At 38.5% G+C, this 21545-nt stretch overlaps 2 protein-coding genes across 2 annotated transcripts; one reads left to right on the top strand and one right to left on the bottom strand.

The window, feature by feature from the left end:
• The first annotated feature begins 3729 nt into the window (after positions 1 to 3729).
• Positions 3730 to 15052, top strand: LOC118817829 (cadherin-related family member 5). Its single transcript, XM_036584784.1, has 16 exons — positions 3730 to 3736; positions 4504 to 4712; positions 4800 to 4856; positions 5606 to 5698; positions 5835 to 5921; positions 7006 to 7116; positions 7567 to 7731; positions 8958 to 9048; positions 9153 to 9259; positions 9854 to 10054; positions 10145 to 10276; positions 11119 to 11197; positions 11304 to 11497; positions 12197 to 13096; positions 14114 to 14201; positions 14961 to 15052. Exons 1-16 carry the CDS (start codon positions 3730 to 3732, stop codon positions 15050 to 15052), a joined length of 2613 nt encoding a protein of 870 aa, XP_036440677.1.
• A 483-nt stretch (positions 15053 to 15535) lies between these two features.
• Positions 15536 to 21078, bottom strand: calub (calumenin b). Its single transcript, XM_036585156.1, has 7 exons — positions 20965 to 21078; positions 19720 to 19965; positions 19420 to 19613; positions 18078 to 18244; positions 17791 to 17851; positions 17499 to 17698; positions 15536 to 16546 (listed from the first exon to the last, which is right to left on the bottom strand). The coding sequence occupies exons 2-7, from the start codon at positions 19938 to 19940 to the stop codon at positions 16442 to 16444; spliced, it is 948 nt and encodes a 315-aa protein (XP_036441049.1). The 5' UTR covers positions 19941 to 19965; positions 20965 to 21078; the 3' UTR covers positions 15536 to 16441.
• Between the last annotated feature and the right edge of the window lie 467 nt (positions 21079 to 21545).

The raw sequence follows: 21545 nt of genomic DNA, 5'->3' as shown, positions 1-21545 counted from the left end.
TACTCACTGCCAGCATCTGATTACTATGGAATGCTTATGTTTTTTCCATTTGTCCCAAGGAGACCACAGATCTACACTTTACAAGATGCCGACATTGGGCCTTACACTTGCGCCTAAAGTGCATTTTCTTTTACACATACAAAAAGCTCTCTAGTGGCCTCTGGTGTAAGATAAGGAGCAGATAATGAACAAAACAAGCCATTTTCATCTAACATAGCCAGACTCTGGCACAGCTTAGATTTTCCTTTACGTGAGGGGAATAGATCTGTTTCATGCAGGTCTTACAATCAAATCAAACTTTATTGTCATTCCTTTTCACCAGAGCCTTGAATTGAGTGAGGACTGAAATGTGGTTCCCATGGGACTACAGTGTTATCTACAGTGTTAGCACGAAACAGGAGACAAGCGGAAAATGAGAAAATAGTGCACAAATCATGAATAAAAAAATACACTGTTCAAGCCAATACACTGTTCAGTACACTAATTCCAATGAGCTTAAGCGGTACAATTTTATCCACAAAGGGCTGGTGAGTCTTCAGATTTACATTCCAAACAAGCTGGATCACACCTGATTCAGTCAGTTGTTCTCAGCCTCTAAAGAACTAATCATGTGTGCTCCTGCTTCGCTGGAATGAAACCCTGCAACCAACATTGGCCCTTTACAGATAAAGTTGGACACCCCCGCAATAAGCTATTCAAAGATGAGTATGTAAAAGGTAACTTGTATACATGTATATATATTATGTATTACTGTGTAACCCTTGATATTTGTAAAATGGTCCTGTTAGCAATTGGATACTAGATTATCTCCTAGACAGCCTTTGTTCTTTAGTTATGTTTGTTCATGCTTGTATTAATCTGTCTTTTCTCCTGGAAGTCATCCAATGATAATTGTAAAATGAGAAAAATAAAGTTAAAAAAAGCTATTCAAACATTAAGTAAAGTCAGTACACAATAAATACAGAACAATACACAATAACAGCAGTGCCCAAACCTTTTGTCTTGGAGAGTGGGGGAGTGCAATGTTAACGGTGGTTTAAGGGGCCAAAAGTTATGGGTGTCCAGCGGTGTAAGTATGATCATATTGGCCCCAAATAAAAAATAAATAAATAAATAATAAAAAACCTAATACAAAACATTCCTGAATTAATGAATGAAAAAGTTTGCTTTTTACTTTCTCCTTGCTGTTGATGTCATGTAGGTGCTCTAATGTAAGCTAGTGACTAAACTGTGTTTATTATTGTTAAGTTATTAAGTTATTGTAGAGTTGTTGGTGTAAACTTGTGTAATATATAGTGATATATTCCAATAGACATGTTAGGGGGCTTGGTTGTCACGTCCCACCCAACACACACATAATACAGGCCCCAGTGCAACTGGCTCCCCTGCACTGCTGCAGGTTACACTAGTGGAAGCGAGTGCTGTAAAAGGTCACAGTGGAGAACCTGAGCTCTTATCTGATTTGTTAGAAAAGAGGATGCTATTCCAGACTCTTAATCTCCTGTCTGTTTTAATTACTGTGTGCATTCATTGTCTGGTCAGCCTTAATCACTGTGTGTGTGTATGTTTCTGTGTTCATTCCTTTGTTTCACTCTCTATGTGTGTTTGCAGGGAGAAAGTTAGGAATGCATCCTGTAACATGCATTACAAGGGAATGGTGAAATACATTAATGCCAAAGTTCCATTCCCCTCCACCATTTTTATTCTTATATAGTTTTGCACTACTCATGAGTAAGTGTGTGGCTGTATCAAGGACCCACTTGTTTGGTCCTAGTACGTGCCTTTAGAACTAGCCTAACGATTGGTCTGAATGAGAAAGCTGTGTGATTTGACTGGTGGTAAGTCGTGTAATTGGTTAGGCTGTGGGGATATCTGATTTGATTGGTTAGATCTCTGGCTCAGACGTTGGTTTTCTCCTCTTGGCTCAGAGCCCCCGAGCCTTAACACTAATTCATAATCCTCAGACTGTTCTTTGACTCCCCCTGAATACACACACATACGCACTAGCAGTCAAGTTCACAAACAAAGTACGAGTTTTACTTCTGATTTGGGGTCCTGCTCACCATACTGAACATTTTGAAAGCAGTGATGGATTCAGATAAGAATGAGCAGAGCTACAACCTGAGAGGAATGTAAATACTTTGTAAAGTTCAGGAGATACAGGTGAGTCATATCTTTACCTTATCCTTTTCATTTTATCTTTTGGCATTGCCAGTTCCTGTGTCCTGCTCTCCAGTCCTCGATCTTCGTCTCTTGATTTTTTTTGATATGTGTTCTTTTCCATTCTTTCATGTCTACAGAAGTGAGAGCTGGCTGGCCTCTTTTTCTCTTATATATTAGATTTTTTGGGCCATAGTTTGTGTAGTGCTTATTGTGTTCAGTGTGTATCCTATTGTTTTTTGTAGTTGTTGTTTTTTATTCTGACCTCCAACATTAGTGATGGATCATATTTTTATCTGTTCCCTGTCTGTTGTGTATTTAGTGATGATGGCTATGCAAAACCTTCTGTTTGATGATAATATAGAGATTTAGGGGTAACACAATGTGTATGGCTAGTGTGATTTGCATGTTTTTGAAATGTGTTGAGATTTTTTTTTTTAACACATGACTGAATTTCCCCCCATAATCCTCTTTTGTTACTTAAAACGAGTCACGAGTGCCACCCTGAAACAACCTTGAGAGCCAAGAGCTGAAGCACACTATTGTTTTATGATTTGATCGATTTAAATATGTGCTCAATACTGTATGGTATGTGCTGAAAGAGTGAAAACAAATGTGTGGATATGGAAGACAGTCAGTGCATGTAGGTGTGTGGAGGCCTATTTAGGGTATGTACTGTATAGATTTGTGTGAGAGAAAGACAGAAATCCAGAGGGAGACCACATAAGCAGGTGCCTGTAAACCAACATGAATGTATGACACTGTCAGAGTCTTTTGTGTGTTTGGGTGCATGCATGTGAGGAGGTTTACTTGTCTGAAAGGGAGAAACAGGATCTCAGAGGGATTAGTGGGTCTTAATCGAAAGCAGAGTGTCGGTCAGAGGTCATGTGACTTAAGGCCACTCACCGTATCAGCAATGCAACATGATGAACAATAATCACGATCATCAGTGATTTTATCAGAGATACAATAGTCCATAACTTGTAACTTCACAATTGTCTTCACAATTATTAGTGTTCTGTAATGTTATTGTTATCTGGTAGTAAGGTATACAGAGCAGGAAGCACGGTTTTTGCATTTTTTACCACAAGAATGAATGACAGAACCATGTGGCCAAATGTTTGCACACCCCTTCTTAGGTCATAATGATACAAGTACACCAGCAATACTCTAGCAACCACCTTGGATACCATAGCAATCACCTAGCAACACCCTGGTAACCACCAGAGATATCACAGAAACCATATAGCAATACAAAAAACCATCTGGAATAGCATATAAAATGCATAGCTACACCCTAGCAACCACCTGAAATAGCAAAGTCTAACAACACCCTAGAAATACCAGGGATTTGCTGAAGCTGTGCAATTACTCTTTTCTTGAGGAAATGCACGTTTCTAGTTCAATTACATCATTATCAATTTAACACAAACACATACAACACTCAAGCTTCAAGAACCATACTGTCTCAGTGCATTTACAAAGGAACAGGAATGCATGACAAAGAATAATGTCCTGCTGAAACTGAACTGTGTATGTCTCTCCTCTCTCGGTCAGGCACCTTTAGAGATGAAGAGTAACAGATTGGTCACCATAAGAGATTTCTGGGGAACACTTCTGCTGTATTGTCTTCTGTCACCTGTCAGTCATCTCGCTGCATATGGTACACACACATACACACAGAGATATGTATAGAAACAAACAAACACATACCATAGTTTCACCAACCCATACATTGGTAAACAGGATACAGCTCATGGCCTAGGAATTCTGGTAGTCATTTCACATCTCATTGAGAAAGATGTTTAGCAGACTCACAAAATTAGACCAACTTAGGTGAATCTGTATAGAGCTTTGTGCTTTTTCAAAACAGTAAATAATATTTATAATTATTTATTAATTTATATACTAATTATATTTATTAATAGTCAAATGCAGTCAAATTGTTTATTTAGGTAAAAATAGCAAATTCATTATTTATTTTAGTTTAAAAAGCAAATTCCTAGTAATAGTTATTAAATGATCTAGTTGGTAGACAGAACATCCAACAGATGATCTGTTCTACAATGATCTAATCCTGCAGCTCACAACACGCAGCACACAAAACAACTGTGTAATTAGAAAAATCCACTGTTTAATCAATAAAATGGTAAATTATAGCCAGAATTGCCACTTCCTAGTTTATTATAACATCAGTTATGTGCATCTAGTTGTTCAACTAAATGAAGATCTGCTCAAAGGTGGTCTTGACTTGGTTAGAGTGATATATAATCACCACACAAGCTTTCAACAAAAGTGCATATGAGTCATATAAAAAGGAATGTGTGTGTGTGTGTTTGGTAGTCAGTAAGTGTGAAGGTGGGCAGGATGTGTTTGCCACTGTCAGAGAGAACAGCCCTGTGGGAGAATTCATTGCCAATCTCACCTTCACCGGAGACCCTTCAGCCAGTCATCTCAACCTGAGTCTCACTGGTGAAAATGCTGACTGGTTTTGGCTGGAAGGAAAGACCATCAGACTAAATTCCTCCATTACACGAGTTTTGGATCGAGAGGTAACAGAACATCATTATTACCAGCATCATTAATATACAAAAAATGAAACCTGTACACTTGCATGTGATCTCCACTGTTGTTTTCAGGTGCATGGCCCTATTTTAATAGCAACTCTGTCCTGTTATGAGGACGGAGCCATCCAGGTAAAGAACACTTAGCCCTCTGTACGAATATAATACCATTCCTTCAGAATTGTAATCATTAAAGCATCATATCTGAATCAGAATTGCACTCTGCTGTGTGTTAAAAGAGAATTCTACCAATCAGCATAATTTGATTGTTGTAAACAAAGTCCATCAGAGTGGTTTGACGGGATATGGTGCATTGTAAAGAAACCTGCAATGGTGGTGATAGGAACCAAGTGTCTACAGAGCAAATACAGCCATTTTATTTGATATCCAAACCGACCAGCAAACCTACATGTGTGTTCTGAAACATGTAGGTTATTTGTAATGTTGATGATGAAAAAATAACAACAAAACACAAATACATTTTTTTGGGTAATATTTTTCCTTACAACACTCTACGTGTACCTCTCTTCCAGACAGATTTTAAAAATAGATTTTAGGCCAAAACCATACAACAAAGGTGTCATAAAACAATGTCTTGGACATCATTTTATGTAATAGTTTGTGGGGTAGCTTTTAGAGGCACATCTGGTTCCTATAACCACCACTGTGGGCAGTTCTGACTTGGGAAGTTTCTCTAAAATGGCACCGCAAACCACTCTGAATGACTTTAATTACATTTTAACCATTAAATTATGCAGGAATTTTTGAAACACCGGTGGAAAAGTTAAAAACAAAGGCAACACTGTACTTTGTATAGCATTGTAGATATAGTAGAGTATACATGTATAATATGATGCCTAATTAAACAACATTGTCTCTAGAGTGAGCACAGAATTGCAGTGGAGATTCTCAACATAAATGACAACAAACCAGAGTTTCTACAAGACACCATCCAGCCTATAGAAATCAGTGAGGTAAAGAACACACATAGACACAGGCTACCAGTTAAATTGGGTAAAATCTCTCAGTGCTCTAGCCACATTCACCTTTCATTTTGAATCTCTTAATGTTTTCTGTAGGCTACATTGACTGTTGTTTCTGTTTCTTCAGTTGACTACAGTGAACTCCGTAGCATTCACTGTTCGGGCAACAGATGCAGATGGAGACACACTCATATATGGCATCGATGAGACATCGGTAAGGGAGCAAGATTTACTGTAGTCACAATATTTGTATTGCACTTTTCTGTCAGAAGGTGTAGTTCTGCTAGTGTTAATGTGTACATTTTAAAAGTAATACTGTTCCAGATGCTACAGTCTATTTCTGGGCTTTGTAGTGAGTTCATTAGCAGGGTCTGAATTGTTTTAGAGGTCTTGGGAGGGTCTGACTATGAAAAAACTGACCTATAAAAATTGGTGTAAATGTACTACAACATACAAACACTAGGCACAGCTAACAGGTCACCAAAGAAACGTTTCCATGAATATTTTGATGAGCACTTGGTTGGAAACCTAACTAACAGTGTGTATCATCATCTCATCATGAATCATGAAATCATAAGGCATTTACCTTCCTCACGGTGACGTATGTCCAACTGAACCATGGAACCAGCGGGGTTTCTGAGCTAGCTGAACATTTCACTCCGTTAAAGGTGGGGTGGGGGAGTAGGAAGTGAAACAGCAATTCAAATGTAGAAACGTATAAACAAAGTATACCTCATCATAGTGATATCTCAAGCTTTATATGTCTTAATAAAACACAAAAACAAATATTAGGAACATCATACATATTCAGTAAAGAAATCAGTGTTGTTGCCAATTTTAATGGCTTTTTTTCTTTCCATTGTGTCACTTAATTGTTAGTCTGATCTGCATTATAAATATTTTATGGAAATACCCCAATAATATTAAATATGATGATAATTCAGAAGAAAAAGGAAGGACTACTAATGACTGTTACGGTATAAGTCACCAAATGATCACTGGACTGAAAAGTGTTCCAGGGCAGTTTAGTGCTTCTTTATTTTTGTCATTACTGACTATAATTAAATGAAACAACAAAATTAAATTTGGCTTTAATTACAGTTTTAAACTGACAGTATAATAATATTATATATTTAATTTTCCAGCAGCTTTTCTGCATCAACTATGTCCTTTTTCAACAACCATCCTGTAACCCCCAAAAAAGCTCATGCAGTCTCAAAGAGTTATGAATTTACACCAGCGCATACACATGCGTCCTTATGAGAGCGGTAATATGTGTTTGTGTGTGTTTTCTCTAGCCTGATGCTAGTTATTTCAGAGTGGATCTGCCCAACAGTGGTCGAATAGTTCTGAACAGATCTCTGGACTATGAGACTAAAACTCAGCTTCAGCTGCATCTATATGTTGCGGTAATTCCCCTCACACATGCACAGTCACTCTTTAATTGCTTATTTCTAGGCTTTAGTGAGGATAACAATAATTGAATGATTATATACACTGAGCTCAGAACGTCCCATAACAACTTTTCCCTACGTTGGAAACCCAGGAGCACTATATACAGCAGAATTATAGGGAACTGAATCTGTAATTCAAGTAAATAATTAATGCTAATGTTGCACAGCTTTGCTCATCACTCTGCGACTGTAGTCATGTTCCATGGCATTCAACACAGTGCATTATGAGTATTCCATTTCTACTACAGTACATTGTTTGTACCTATTCCAGAGCACTGTGGGATTGTATGAGTTTTGTAAAGAGGAATTCCAAAATAGTGGAGTTCAGGTAGCTCAGGCAGAGGAATAGTGGATATAGTTTTGGAGTAACTGAGACATTATTTATCTTTTTGAAATCTGCTACAGGAGATGAACACAAAAGAGCATTACAACACAACAGCCACACTAACCATCAATGTGACTGATGGAGACGACCAGTACCCACAATTCCAGCCGTGCAAACCCCTCTCCTTCAGTCAAAGCATTTGTGTCAACCCTCTGTACACAGTCAACATTACTGAACAAGACGAGGTAAAATGTTTTTTACTTTTACTGAACATTAATGTAACAAGATTTTATTTAAAGCAGTTTTGGACCATTTGTATTCATCATTAAATATTCACTCAATGTGAAAAGCAGCTGCTGTGCTCAAATCATTAAAAAGAAAAAAAGGAACATGTTTTTTTTATATGACAGCCGTGATTTGCACTTCATATATTTGCATTTTCTTTTAAGTAATGTTTCTAAATCCAAATCCTGGAGTATCACTGTCCTGCCTAAAACACAATGTTGCTACATTTGGACACCATGTTCAATTAAAGAAAGACTTATTCATTAGTTGATGAGCTGAATCAGGTGTGCTAAAGTAGAGAAAACACTGAACTGTGGAGGCAGGTGCATTCTATGACCACAACAGAGAAACACTGACCTAAACTACTGGAACTGTTATGACCATGTAGAGTACTGTGCAAAAGTCAGAGACCTCTCTTCATTTATTTATTGTACAGTCAAAACAGCTATTAAGTTATTTCAGTGTTCATTTTTCAGTGTCAGAAAAAGCTGGAAACATACATTTAACAGAACATTACATAGAAGCCTCAAAAAGTAAATATAATATCAAACATTTTGTTATTTCCACTCTTTGCCTTCCATTCTTTTTCGGGGGAGCTGCTTTCAGTTTTTCAAAAAACAAACCAAAAAACTACAGGAATATTTTTCCACACCCCCAAAAGCCAGAGTCCAGACGTTGGTTGCACTTTATGCTTCTCATAATCCAAGTAATCGAAACACGTTCAGTGTTGTTGAGGTCTGGACTCTGGGGTGTCTTTTTCTTCTATTTCTTTTTCTCAGTAACAGCTTCTTCACAGCTACACATCCTTTCAGACTCATAGAGTTGAGTTGTCTTCTCACAGTGGAAGGATAGACAGACACACCTTAGATTTTTTCAGATCTAAAGCAAGAATGGAGCTTGATTTTCTCTCTCAAAGATAAAAGCTTCAAGCACTGTTTATCTGATGGGCTCAGTTGTGGTGGTCTGCCAGGTCTTGTACAGTTGTTTTCTCATTTTTTCCTTTAACTTTTCCCTTCCTTATGCAAGTGGATCTTATATCCAATCTCTTCAGAAATACTCCCTTAAAAATGAATAACTTGTACTTAGAGACCATTTTGACCATAAATTAAATAAATGAAGGAGGGTCTCTGACTTTTGCACAGTAATGTAAGTTATATGGCTACTAATGAAACTCTCTGCTGTTTAGGATGTTGTCTTGGATTTCTCACCTGGCCCAATTCTAGCGGTGGATGGAGATGAGGGCTTGAGAACACCCCTCACTTACACAATCCTGTCAGGTGTGGAATACGACAACAATCAGAGTTATGAAGTGTATGAGTGCATAAGTTACAGTGTTGAACAGTAATCTTTTCTGATGGCGTGGTGATGTGTGTGTGTGCAGGAGCTGATAATGGGCGGTTTGTGATTGACAGTGAGACAGGGGAAGTGAGGCTTACTAAGCGGGTTGAGAACAGACTGCTGACACCTACACTCAGACTACACATTATGGTGAGTTTGAGGGTATCTGTGTGGGTAGGAGTGGGCAATATGACTACATCAGCGGTATCGTGATAAATTATGTCACTCTGTGACATGGATACTTCCAGAACACTGAACAACTGCATGTATAATAAAAAAAATAGACCAATTTCAGAGAGCCTGTAAACAAAACAACAGTGCACAGTAACCGCATAAACTACACAGTCATAAGTAGCTGATTGGGTGTCATTTTGGGTGTCAGTTATTTCATCTATTTACTTTTGGCAGTTATTAGAGTTAGAGTCTTACTGCAAGCATTGAATGAAACATTTGTACTCATAGCTTTCTATAGTATTATTTAAAAACATATGCAAAAGTTTGAACACCCAATCAACTTACATTTTGTTGTTTTTCTAAGTGAAAAGAAGTTATCACATCTTCCACAGAGAACTTACTTTAATATAGCATTTTTGTGCAAATTTTAGAGCATAGTTTTATTTATTTGCTGAATTGAACATATTGGGGAAAAGCTGGATTTTGTATTTTTGCCATATCTCTCTCTGAGAAAGAAATAGAGAAAGATATAAAACAATCAGAAGGTGATTTTCTCTTTTCTCACTGCAGGCTTCTCAGATAGACGATCCTATGAAGTACTCAGTTGCTACAGCACTGGTGCGAGTTCTGGCAGAAAATCGATTCCCTCCTCAGTTTGGCCGTTCCACGTACCATGGCTTCGTCAGTGAGAGCACCAGCCCTGCCACTCTGGTCAACACCTATGGAAATGAACTGCTCATACTGGAGGCCACTGACCGAGACTTCACAGACGTACGTTACACCACAGCTCAGCACATAATGTAGAATTTCAGTCTAACACAGATGAACGTTTGACTCCGTCTGTGTGCTTGTGCCTGACAGGGCTTCAACCCAAAGCTGCAGTATTCTCTGACCTCGGACTCTAACAGCTCTCAATCCTACTACATTACCCAGGAGGGACTTCTGATCGCCAAAGCCAATCAGCTGCAGCCAAACCACAAACACTCTCTGGAGGTCAGCATGTTAATAGTTGGCTCATCCATACCAAATTAGCTCCCTCAAAGAAGGCTCATTATTCAGCTATTAAACTTAAAGGAATAGCTTGGCCAAACATGCTGATTTGGCCAAAAGTTAATGGAACCTCTTAGAGATTAGGGCTGCACGATTAATCACACAATTATTGACATTGTGATATGAGTTTCCATGACTGACATATGAGCAAGGGATAATGGAACTGTTCAAACTACATTACATGTGCAGCACCAGAGTGACATAATTAGATTGGTAAGAATGTACTTTTAGGAGCCGCACCTAATGTTACAATAGTGCTTCCCTGTTTGTAAAGGTCCTTGTAAAGGTGTAAAGGTCCACCGCTTTTAACGGTGAAAGCTACAATATAATAATAAGTATATATGTATAATATATATATATATATATATATATATATATATATATATATATATATATATATATATACATACACACACACACAGTTGTATGAAAAGGTTTGGGCACTCTGGTCAAATTGCATGAATTTCTAATAAGTTAGCACATCCTCTATACTCCACAAAAAACACACTTCTGGACATGTTAAAGCTGCACTATGTACGATGTGGAGGAATTGCGTGATTGCATGCAATGTGCAAAAGAACTTTATTGTACATTGAATTTTATATCCATATTGTTCAGTCCTCTTAGACACCTATTAGCATGATGTCCCTTGCTTAATGCTCATTGCTTGCTGTCTATTTTTAGTTATTGTTATCAACAATAGTTTTTTGACTGAACTATGCCATTAAGACTATTATGAACTAATATGTAAATTCCTGAATTTGATTATGGACATTCTATCATAGGTTCTGGCTGCAGACCAGGAGTCTGGTGATGTTGTTAAAGCTGTGATTGACATAGAGGTTCTACAGAAAGGAGTGCCAGGTACACTTTGTTCTTGTGCATTCATTCATGATCAAAAGAACTGCAGAATGACCAAATAGAAAATTATAGAAAAGAAATGTTAATTACTCCATTCCCCATAACCCAGTTCCACAGGGCCCACTGGAAGAGGGGCAACCCTATGGCAGTGGGACAGTGGGCAGGACAGGGGGCGTGGTGGGGGTCTGTCTGATCCTGCTAGCCATTGCCTTGTTTGTTCTGGTATATTTTTTGAAAAAGAGGAGGCAGAGACAGGACCCTGCCAACCGTGCCAACGTAGCTGAGGGCAAGCACCCAAATGTGGTAAGACACTAGCGCACATACCCTGTCAGTCAGGTGCTTTTTGTTCAGTTTGTTGACAATGCTGACATTTTGTACCTTGTCAACATAGCTAAAAGTTTCACATTCCAATATACTGGACAGGTCAAGTTAATAATTCTGTTTGTATCTCTTAATGTTTTGCAAAGAGTCTAAGATGGTTTCAGCTGGTAAGTTGTTGATGGGTTAAATATTGTTAAATTTCCATTATGACAAAGATCTTCATTGTATTTTCTTTGATGATAAGACATAAAGCTCCAAAACCACTTCATTCAACTTGTCACTGAAAATGCAATGAAGTTATGGCTATTGTTTTAGCTCTTACACTGTAGATTAGAGTTGATGCCAGTACTGTTTTTCATTGGCTCTGGAACGTGTACATGTATGTGTCTGCGTGTGTGACGTGTGCCACACAGATAGCATAGAACAGTATGTATTGTTAGAATAGTTTATACCGACAATAGTACTGATTCACTGCCACAAATGACTATCTACCTACAGACAGCAGGTCATATTTTTGATGCTCTTACGTGACACTGTGACTGAGGGAATTTTTTAAAGTTTTCTAAACGTTTCCAAACTGAGAGGTGATTTGTACCAGTGTGAGGTAAAAAAAAAAACAACATAAAACACATGGACCTTCATGGAATGAGCTTGTGAATTCACCCGATTTTTTTGTCTCAGGTGAATCACGGAAGACCACAGCCCCATGTCGAGGAAGCCTACTATCACAATGAGGCATTCAGTGGGTACGATGCCTCCACCTCTACTTTGCATGGCACACAGGGCTTTTACACCAAAGCTGAGCAGGACTCTGGTAAAGACCCCCAACCCAAAGTCAGCTTACCGTCAGATGTTTTAACTTTAACTACGCCCACAACAGAAGATACTTTTCCGGCTGTAAAGACCAACGGAAAGCTGATGGACAAACCCATCAGCAAATCAGTGTCGTTTCAGGATTTTGTTGTGGTGAGGGAGTGTGATTCCCAAGTGGACGAGGACAGAGAAAGAAGTGACAGTGCAGGTTTGGAGGACATCAATATTGATCTAATAGGGATAAGTATCGATCTAGATGGAGTTACTGTAGACACAGAGGAATCTAGTGCTAACCCAGAGAGCATCAATATTGGACCAGAGAAAATTAACACTGCATCAGTTTTGGAGACTCCAGACATGGACCTGAACAGAGCCAGAAAAGATCTAGATATAGAAAATGCAAATTCTGAGAAGCCTGGAATTGGACAACTTGGAATTTCAGATCCAAAGGTAGAACAAGAAGCACCAGAAGAAACAGGACAAACTCTTAGAAATCTAGACCTGCCAGAGCCAATAGACAGAAAGCTGTTCATTCCACAAGAAGACAAGTCTAACTCAAACCAAACAAAAACAGACGTAGGTGAGGGTGTAGCGTCTGACAACACAGCAAGTAAAGATGCATCTAAAGCAGACACGCTCAGCACAGCAGAGTCAGATACGATAAAGCCCAATATGATAAAGCCAGATGTCTCAAACACAGTGGCAGAAATACCAGATGTGCAATGTTCCACCAGTAAAAGGCCAGATACTGCCACCAATGAGCTTGAGGTACCACATGAAAGTCTTATACCTTCAGGGACTGGAGGAATAAAAATAATAGTTACAATAACAGACACGGATGAGACAAACACTGAGTCGGCAAGCGGAGAAGCTGAAGCCCAAGACATGACAGAAAGAGATACGCTAAAAATAAGAGATGTGACACCTGACTCACCACAGCATCATGGGACAAAACAAATGGCCTCAGCAGGAGAGACAAAGAATGCTAACAAAGACCCAGAAGAAGCTAACTCAGGCATTTTAAATATGCAATATGACAGCGAAGACATTTCAACAAACCTAGACAATATGAGCCAAGACGAGAGCAATCCACCAGTTCTGTTCAACCCAGAAATAAACAAGCAAGTAATGAACCATTCAGATCTCAGCCATCTATCAACAAACAATCCAGAAACAAACATCCAAACATGAACAAGCAAGCAAATAGCCATGCACTTATCCCTGAGGTGTCTACCATCAAGATACGAGACATCGTCATAAAACACACTTAGGAGACATCACAGCAATAAAAATATAGATAAATTATTATTATTATGAGGATGACCATGCCGAAGAGCTCTGGGGAAAAAGAGGTGGTCTTAATTGAGTCTAAATTTGTTTGTTACCTGAAGAATCCTCTGTTCTTCAAGCACAGGATAAAGAGCCACTCTAATGCACTTGAACCCATGAGAAAAAAGATGGAAAGCAAAGTGAGGACAAGGCTGGGTAGCAAATGGGTCAACAGAATAATTTGGGAACTACAGAAGGATAGCTGTGAGAATCAACACCTGATGCATATTTCAGCTGTGCAGCGCAGTACACAACATTAAATTATATTGCTCTGTACTGCAGTACATAAAATGCGTTAAACTGATACATTCACCCATAATCTTTTGGAGTTCGGTCTATTCAGTCAACATACAGCCTATGAAGAAAAACAGACACTTGGAAGGTTAACTGCTATGACCTGTCCTTAGCCAAAACAAGAGCAATTTAGACTGCTGTTGTGTCATCCATGTATTTCAGACAGTCAAGCAGGATAACTTCGTTGCAACTGAAACCAGCTTATACATCAAAAAAGTGACCTGTTCCATGGCTCTGTTTGGAGAGAGATGTGAGTTTTAGATATAAAACGACTCCTTTATATTAAAACCTGCAAATGTAAAGATGCTTTGTGATCATGTTCATTATGTAAGGAACTAATAAACTTCAACAAGGGTAAACAGACTTGGTTCATATTCGTTGTGTTCAGTGTGTTATCTGAAGGCTATGTGGGTTTCATGTTGAAGGCCTTTAAAATGATGCACAATTTCAATGTTGCCTGAACATTTAACGACTGGCTAGGAGCTCATACTCCTACATAGAACAGTATTCAACTAGCTTCAGTAAGGCATATCAAGTTATAACTGGAGATGGCATCCTCTAACAAATATAGCCTGAAATAATTCACACTAGCATTGTGTGATATGATGTTAGCTGCGTAATTCTTCCTGTGGGGTAGAAGAGTGTGATAGCTTACTTTTAGATGCTCACTTTCAATTTTGTGAGTTCAGACCATGCCTTCAACATGGTGGTAGTATGAGAGAAGTCTCATAAAGGGAGCGGGAGAACTCTGAGAACCTGGGCTGGAGTTCTGGGCAGTTTCTGCCTGTAGCTAGGATTGCACACCTTTCGTCATGGGAACAGGTCAGGATATGAATTTAAAGGGCATTAGATTGGAAGAAGGAGGAGTTTCGGGCATGTTCCTCCCCCCAGACTTCATTTATAGCATAACTACATTTAAAATAACTCATTTGAAAGCTTGGCTGCTTTTTGGCTTGGGGGGGGGGTTCTAACCCTCGTTTTGTTATTACCAGTACCTCTTGCCTCTTAGGTCACCAACTATCACACAATGCCATCATGCTGGGAGACTGGAAGCCAGCACGTGCTTCCTCTGACACACATGAAGCCAGCCCCCTTTTTTGAAACTGCTGCTAACCCAACATCATTGAACAGATGAACATGCTTGGAAAAAGAACATCAACTGCCAACTCTGCTGCATGAGCTAACAAACACTTGCATTGGCCATCATTATGCTGACTGAAGGGGGGGGGGTTATGTATAATACTGGGGATCAAACTTGCGATCTCCCAATGACGACTGCACCACACACAAGCCCAGCTTAGCACTTATTAAAGAAAAAAAAGATGAGCATTACAGTATTGTGCAATAAAAAGGTTTGAATATTGGTATCAGGAAAGAAGAAGTGGTATTGTGCAATCTCATGACAACACTATAGTTTACTATAATAACTCTTTATTCTTATTACTCAGGCTTTAAATCTTAAGATTAGGTTTATTATGCAGTAACTATGTAATTATGTATTTATAAGGCTGTCTGGAGATGCAGTTCCTTTGAGTTGAATGGGTTCATTTTCTTGAATACACAACAACTATAATAAATGTTTGGTTTCTTTTGGACAGATTTTATTGTGAAAAGACTCTCATTTGCACAGCCTGTACTGTATTTACACTCAATGTTCTGAATACAATTTACATTATGACTTTAAACATATGTACAGTGTTTTGAAAAGTAGAGAGAAGCCAGCTTTACTTCATTATGTAATAGTATGCAAAATGAATCAGAGTGATATAAACACATACAGTAACGACTGAAATGGTGAGGAGAGAAGAAAAGGCACTTAAGAAAAGAGACAGAAGGAGACTTAACACTTTCAAATAAAGTGAAGTGTGAAGACCAGAATTATTGATGAAGGCAGCACTGCCTCATTATAATACGTTGACATTCTTAACAAAAACTTAATGCATTAAATTTTAATTAGCTTAAAATGTATGTAGTGGTTGTAAATGGTCCATATGTTGCAAACAAAAACTATTTCAGGAGTGTTGTTTAAATAATAATATGCACCATTGCAACAGCTTACTGTAGTTTCAAATGAACTTTGACTTTTGACTTTCAGTAACCTACAGCGACAATCCAAGTCCTATATCAGACACTAAACATGCCATAAAGTTTGATTACAAGGGTAAACAACATTATTATAATCCTTCCTAAAATTGTACAAACCTCAACACTCCATAGATTTTATATTGTGCATAACGAGATATGAATTCTTAATGTTCAGTGCATCTGGATACAAAATCAGCTGTCTACCTTCAAAATCTACCTTCTATGAATACACTAAAAATGTCTGACATAAAAGCTAACTAAACAATATTTGATCATTTTCTTTTACAAAAGTAGAAAAATGACAATTCTTGGTTGTGGAAGTTTACACAATTGGGATTTTACACAAGGAAAATTGTGAAATAAATTAGTGTCCATTTCACATTGTCACACGCAATCATTTGGAGATTAAAACTCATCATGTCTTACTAGAGCCTCTCCAAAATCTGTTGCTTGGCTCCCAACAAATAAGTCATATTTATTCACAATCTCCTGTTTCGTGAGCTGTCCGTCCTGCAATTAGAACACACAACCACACACAAGAAGTGTTAGGTACTGTCAAACAAAACAACCATTCCTGCTTCATAACTCTCCAACCAAAAGATTATGACTTCTGCCACTTTGATCCATCTACACAGTATCTAAGAGGGGCTGCCTAACAAAGGGATATTCAAATGATGAACTGATGGCATGCATAGCAGACTGCATACTATATACTGTGCTTATGACAATTTTTCTATAAAAAAAACAAAACAAAAACAAAACCATAATGAATAAAATGAACTAATGATGACTAAATTGTCAGTGCCACATTAGTTTCATCTTTGTTTTTAAATACTGCCAATTGGTCATGTTTTAATGTGCTTGGTGACAGCAAGGGCAATGAACAGCATATTTGTGCTGTGCTGTATGCCAAACTTTCACGAGGCAGCTAGGAATTCCAGGCTTAACCAGTCTTGAGAGATTTATCACAAGGCATTCATAAAGTCTAGGTTCCTAAAATATTTGTCATGTGCACTGCTGGGACAAGGCAAGGTTGGTTAAATATGTGATTGTACGCAATACAGAGTTACACTTGTATGCAAAAGTGTGAAGACCTGCAGTCAAATTACATATTTTGGTCGAATTTCCAAGCAAAAATTAAGTCACTCATTCTCTACAGGGAACAAACTTATATATGGGATTTTTCAGCAGGTTTTAGTGCACAATTTACTGTATTTGCTGGACAAAATAAAACATAAGAGCCACATTGTGTTTAATTTTTTGCCAATATACACTATATTGCCAAAAGTATTTGCTCGTCTGCCTTCACCTGCATATGATCTTGAGTGACAGAAACGAAAGAAATTCACTTTAAAATCTACACCATTCCTCAGAGAAATAAACCAAATAGAGTTTCGTATGCAAGAATTATTATGTTCAGTATTCTTCAAATGAGAATTCGGAGCATGACGCTCACTCTCACCTTGTCTGCATCAGATTCGTAGAGCAAGTGTTTGGCCTCTGCTTCTGCATGGTCGTAATCTGAGGGAAGAATCCAGTCCTTCGTCTCCTCCTTATCCATACGCCCATCCTTATTCTTGTCTCTGAACTCTGTGAACTGCTCTCTCTCTGTCCGCACCCACTCTGGCTCTGTTGGGTCACCATTCTGACTGTACATATCACCTTAGTGAGGGACAAAAAAGAGGACAGATGTGAGCAAAATAAAAATAACTGAGGTATATGTAATGTTTGTGTTTCCTATATGTTCCACTCACCAATGTACTCTTCTAAATCAATGAAACCATCTCCATTTTTATCAATGTCCTCCATTGTCTCCTGAGGATCAGAAAGTAAAAACATTTGACATTAGCAGCAAAGTTTGCCCAAAGGCTTACACATTTACCTAGAGTTCCAGCAGAAACTAGCACAACGAATAAGTCAATGGCCGTGATTGTGTGTTATTTTAGGCGAGCTGATAAGAGCAGTACAGGTCAAGTTTAATCTAATCCAAATTCTAACAAACTACACTCTTGCTGACATTGTGTGTGCCTCTCAGACATACCAACACTACAATATCCTTCATGTAGTCATACTCTTCAGGGTGTAGGAAGGCTGTGAACTCCTCTTTATCTGCCCGCAGGTCAGCATTTTTATCAGCCCTTTTAAAGCGCCGCTCATCTCTCGACATCATCTGTCTGTAGTTAAAACCATCCTCAGGGTCTGACTCATCTGCACAGACACAGACAACATCATCAGCCAGCTACACAAACAGTTCTTATAAGTGATGACTAGGGGTGTAACAATGCATCTCAACATAATGTTATCAGAATGTAAAACTGTGACAATGTGCATCGTGGAGAATGGACAATCTATTGATTATCCTATCTGCAATTACACTGCCTGTTGTTATGTTTGTCTTTTGCAAACAATCAGCACCAGTCAACCCACTCCAGCACTCCTCCTGCCTCCCAGTGTTCTGTCTCACAAAGCAGGATTTCTTGTTTACTTTAGCCAGCTAACTTTAAGCTTAGTTCGAGCTAACCCTGAATTTGCTGTCTCACTTTTTACCGGGATATATCACCAACTTATGCAATTTATGCAACAGCCAAGTTATGCTGCACAGATCATAAACAGTTCTTGGACTAATCAGGGTTGAGCTTGTGAATAATCAAGGGCAGTCTTCTTACGGAATTGGGTTGTTTTTTCTTTTCTGAACTTTCTGCCATCAATCAAGTAAAAAATGTTTACAGCACAGGAAAATAAATCAGTATACATAGTTTCGAAATAATATAAATATAATATTTCACTTTCTAAATATTGACATAGTATGATTTTGTCTGTTTGAAAAATAAGCCACTTAACTCCTCCATACAATTCAACGTAAATGTCACACTTTCATGTGCATGTGCACAAGGAATAATCATAGTCCGAGTATCTAAAACAACTGCTGGTTAGTGTAGTGTGGCAGCATAGCATACTACTGTTGCCCTCCATGCAGCGGGCTGGAGTCTGAATTATGCTCACCATGCTACAACAAGAGTCCTTGGGCAAGATTCCTAATGCTACATTCACCGACATCTGTAACACGATTAAATTGTAAGTGTTTTTCAAATACATAAATGTAGTTAACCGCTGCTGCATTTGTTTGATTGTTTGATTTTGTGAAGCTGAAACTTAGTCAGAAACACACAGTTGAACGTGTTTCATAAGACAAGCCCCAGCTCAAGTGTCACCTGTAAGCTGATTATAGTCAGCATTTCTCTTCATTTGAGTTTTGTTCAAAATATTGTGAGAGTACCGAATTGTGAACCAGGCGCTGTGAACCAGATCGAACTGTGACCCGAGCGTATCGCTACACTATGTCATCTGTACACATGTCCACACACTGTCACATACAAACACACCGAGAATGTAGCCATATGTAGCGTTCTTGTACTCTTCCCAGGAAACAAATGAATCTCCATTGAGGTCATGAGACTGCCACTGCCGGTCTACATCTTCATAGATCCAGCGCTTCTGAGCATGTTTGATCCATTTCTTCAACTCATCGACAGTAACATAGCCATTATCATCCTCATCTATCTTATCGACAATTATACTGTAGAAAGACAGAGAAAGACAGAAAGACCGGTAAGACTATCAGCAAATATCACTATACTAAACAAAACTGGACTGTTTTTGAATAAGCGTTGATGTGTTTATACCCTAGTCTCTCCTTGCTCTCCTCTGGAGTTAACTGGTCGAAAGTCTTTGCCTCCTCCTGGCCAAGGAAGGCATCATGGTCATAGTCAAAACTATCATCATCATCATGCTCCTTGTCACTGAGTGGAGCATCGTGATGGACACGGTCCTTCTTCTCCATTGGTTTACTGTAGATGTGAACTACACAAAGACCGACGCACAAAAGCAAAGGCCACAGTTCCATCCTCTCCTCTCTGATCTTGCAGCGTCTAGAAAAGGAGTATAAGCAAAGATAGGTAGAGTAGCCTAAACCCAGACTCAAGTAAAAACATTGTTACTGCAAGGAAATAATGAATCAAGCAGTAAAATGTAAAATCCCTTTCAAAAACAAAGTCAGTTGAAGTACTAAAAAAAACAAACAAAAAAATTACAAAAATGCTTCAGTGCTGAGCAACTTCTAGAACAGCAACAGAATTCTTAGCACATGAAGGTATTTTATTGAAGGGAAATTCCACTCAATTTTCTAATTTTCTGCATAATTACACGGCTAGTCGTAACCAAAGCCATTCAGGGTGGTTTTATGTGAAATGCTCTGTTCTCCAGAATCTTAGCCATGTTCACAGTGATGGTGATAGAAACCAAACGTCTGAAGCATTTTATGCCTTTAAAAGCTCACTGACAGAAAGTTATTACACAAAATGGTTAAGAACACGCCTGATGTCTGAGACATTGTTTACGAAAGGTTTTGAGGACGTTTTGGTCTAAAACATTTTAAAATCCATTCATGGTTGTGGAGAGGTATATGTAGGGCGTTGTAAGCGAAAAAAAGATTTTTCCGATTTGCCACTATTTTAGCTAGTGTTATCAACATCCCATATAAAATCTCAGAAACCAGGTTCACTGGTCGTTTCGGATAGTAAGTTAACTTTAAATAAAATGGCTATAGACATCCGAGTCAGCACGTTTTTTTTTCTATAAGGCACAATTTCACATCAACCCTCTCTGAATGGCTTTGCTTACATCTCAATGCTGGCCAATACTGGGATACTTTTCTACAAGACGAATTTAATTTATACAGTAAAGTCATTTCTAACGTTTCTAGCTACGGTTAGCTACCTCAGGGTGTAACGGACAACGGACAGCGCCTCACATCACCTTTACACTGATCTAGCGCTGTCACGACTTGTTTCTCAAGCTAGAAAGTGGGGCATAAAAATGAGCAGAACATTAGCAAAAAGAGTCCTGTGAGTGCAGACGATCCAACTCACCAGAATCCTAACTTTAAATGTTTTTGCAAGCCGGTTCCGAACTGAACCCCGTTCCGGATATAAACTCTACACTGTGAAAGCGCTTCCTCCTGAGAACATCAGCTCCGACCAATCAAGTCACTAGTTCTCTTCTGCACCGCCTCCGGTGACGTACTACGGAGCGTGTCTCTATTGGTCCACTTCAGGCAAACTGAGTGATCTGATTGGCTCAGAATCGCCACGTACTCAAGCCTATGCCAAGCGCACTAAACTTATGTGATTTGGTTTTTGCAATGTGTTTCAACCGGTTTTTAACTTCTCCACCATAATAAAATAATGAAAAGTATAACATTAATTACATGTTCACAGTTATGCAAATTATACATTTATAATAACAAAATTCAGCTGTCATTACCATCACACCACTTGTTGGCATGGCAGTTATCTTTTAGCTGAAAATATGAGTAAATTTAAGAATTACAAATAAAAAAGTGAAGTGAGATTATTTTTACTGTACATAATTTCCATGTATGTCTTACTACTTGCTCATTTTAGTTTAGAAATATCCAGTCTCACTGTATTTGCACACATTTTAAATACAC

Source organism: Colossoma macropomum, unplaced genomic scaffold, assembly GCF_904425465.1.
Source record: "Colossoma macropomum unplaced genomic scaffold, Colossoma_macropomum, whole genome shotgun sequence".
In the NCBI taxonomy this organism is placed as follows: Eukaryota; Metazoa; Chordata; class Actinopteri; order Characiformes; family Serrasalmidae; genus Colossoma; species Colossoma macropomum.
The sequence above is the reverse complement of the archived record's forward strand: the minus strand, read 5'-3'. Positions and strand labels throughout refer to the sequence as shown.

What these genes read in the sequence shown, in the direction of transcription:
- LOC118817829 (XM_036584784.1), top strand. An exon ending in ATGGCATCGATGAGACATCG is followed by an intron (nt 5,922 to 7,005) that starts GTAAGGGAGCAA and finishes TGTTTTCTCTAG; the next exon opens with CCTGATGCTAGTTATTTCAG. An exon ending in ACCACAAACACTCTCTGGAG is followed by an intron (nt 10,277 to 11,118) that starts GTCAGCATGTTA and finishes ATTCTATCATAG; the next exon opens with GTTCTGGCTGCAGACCAGGA.
- calub (XM_036585156.1), bottom strand. Translation starts at nt 19,940, where the DNA reads ATGGAACTGTGGCCTTTGCTTTTGTGCGTCGGTCTTTGTGTAGTTCAC. An exon ending in TGATTTAGAAGAGTACATTG is followed by an intron (nt 17,699 to 17,790) that starts GTGAGTGGAACA and finishes TCCCTCACTAAG; the next exon opens with GTGATATGTACAGTCAGAAT. An exon ending in ACGAATCTGATGCAGACAAG is followed by an intron (nt 16,547 to 17,498) that starts GTGAGAGTGAGC and finishes TTCTAATTGCAG; the next exon opens with GACGGACAGCTCACGAAACA.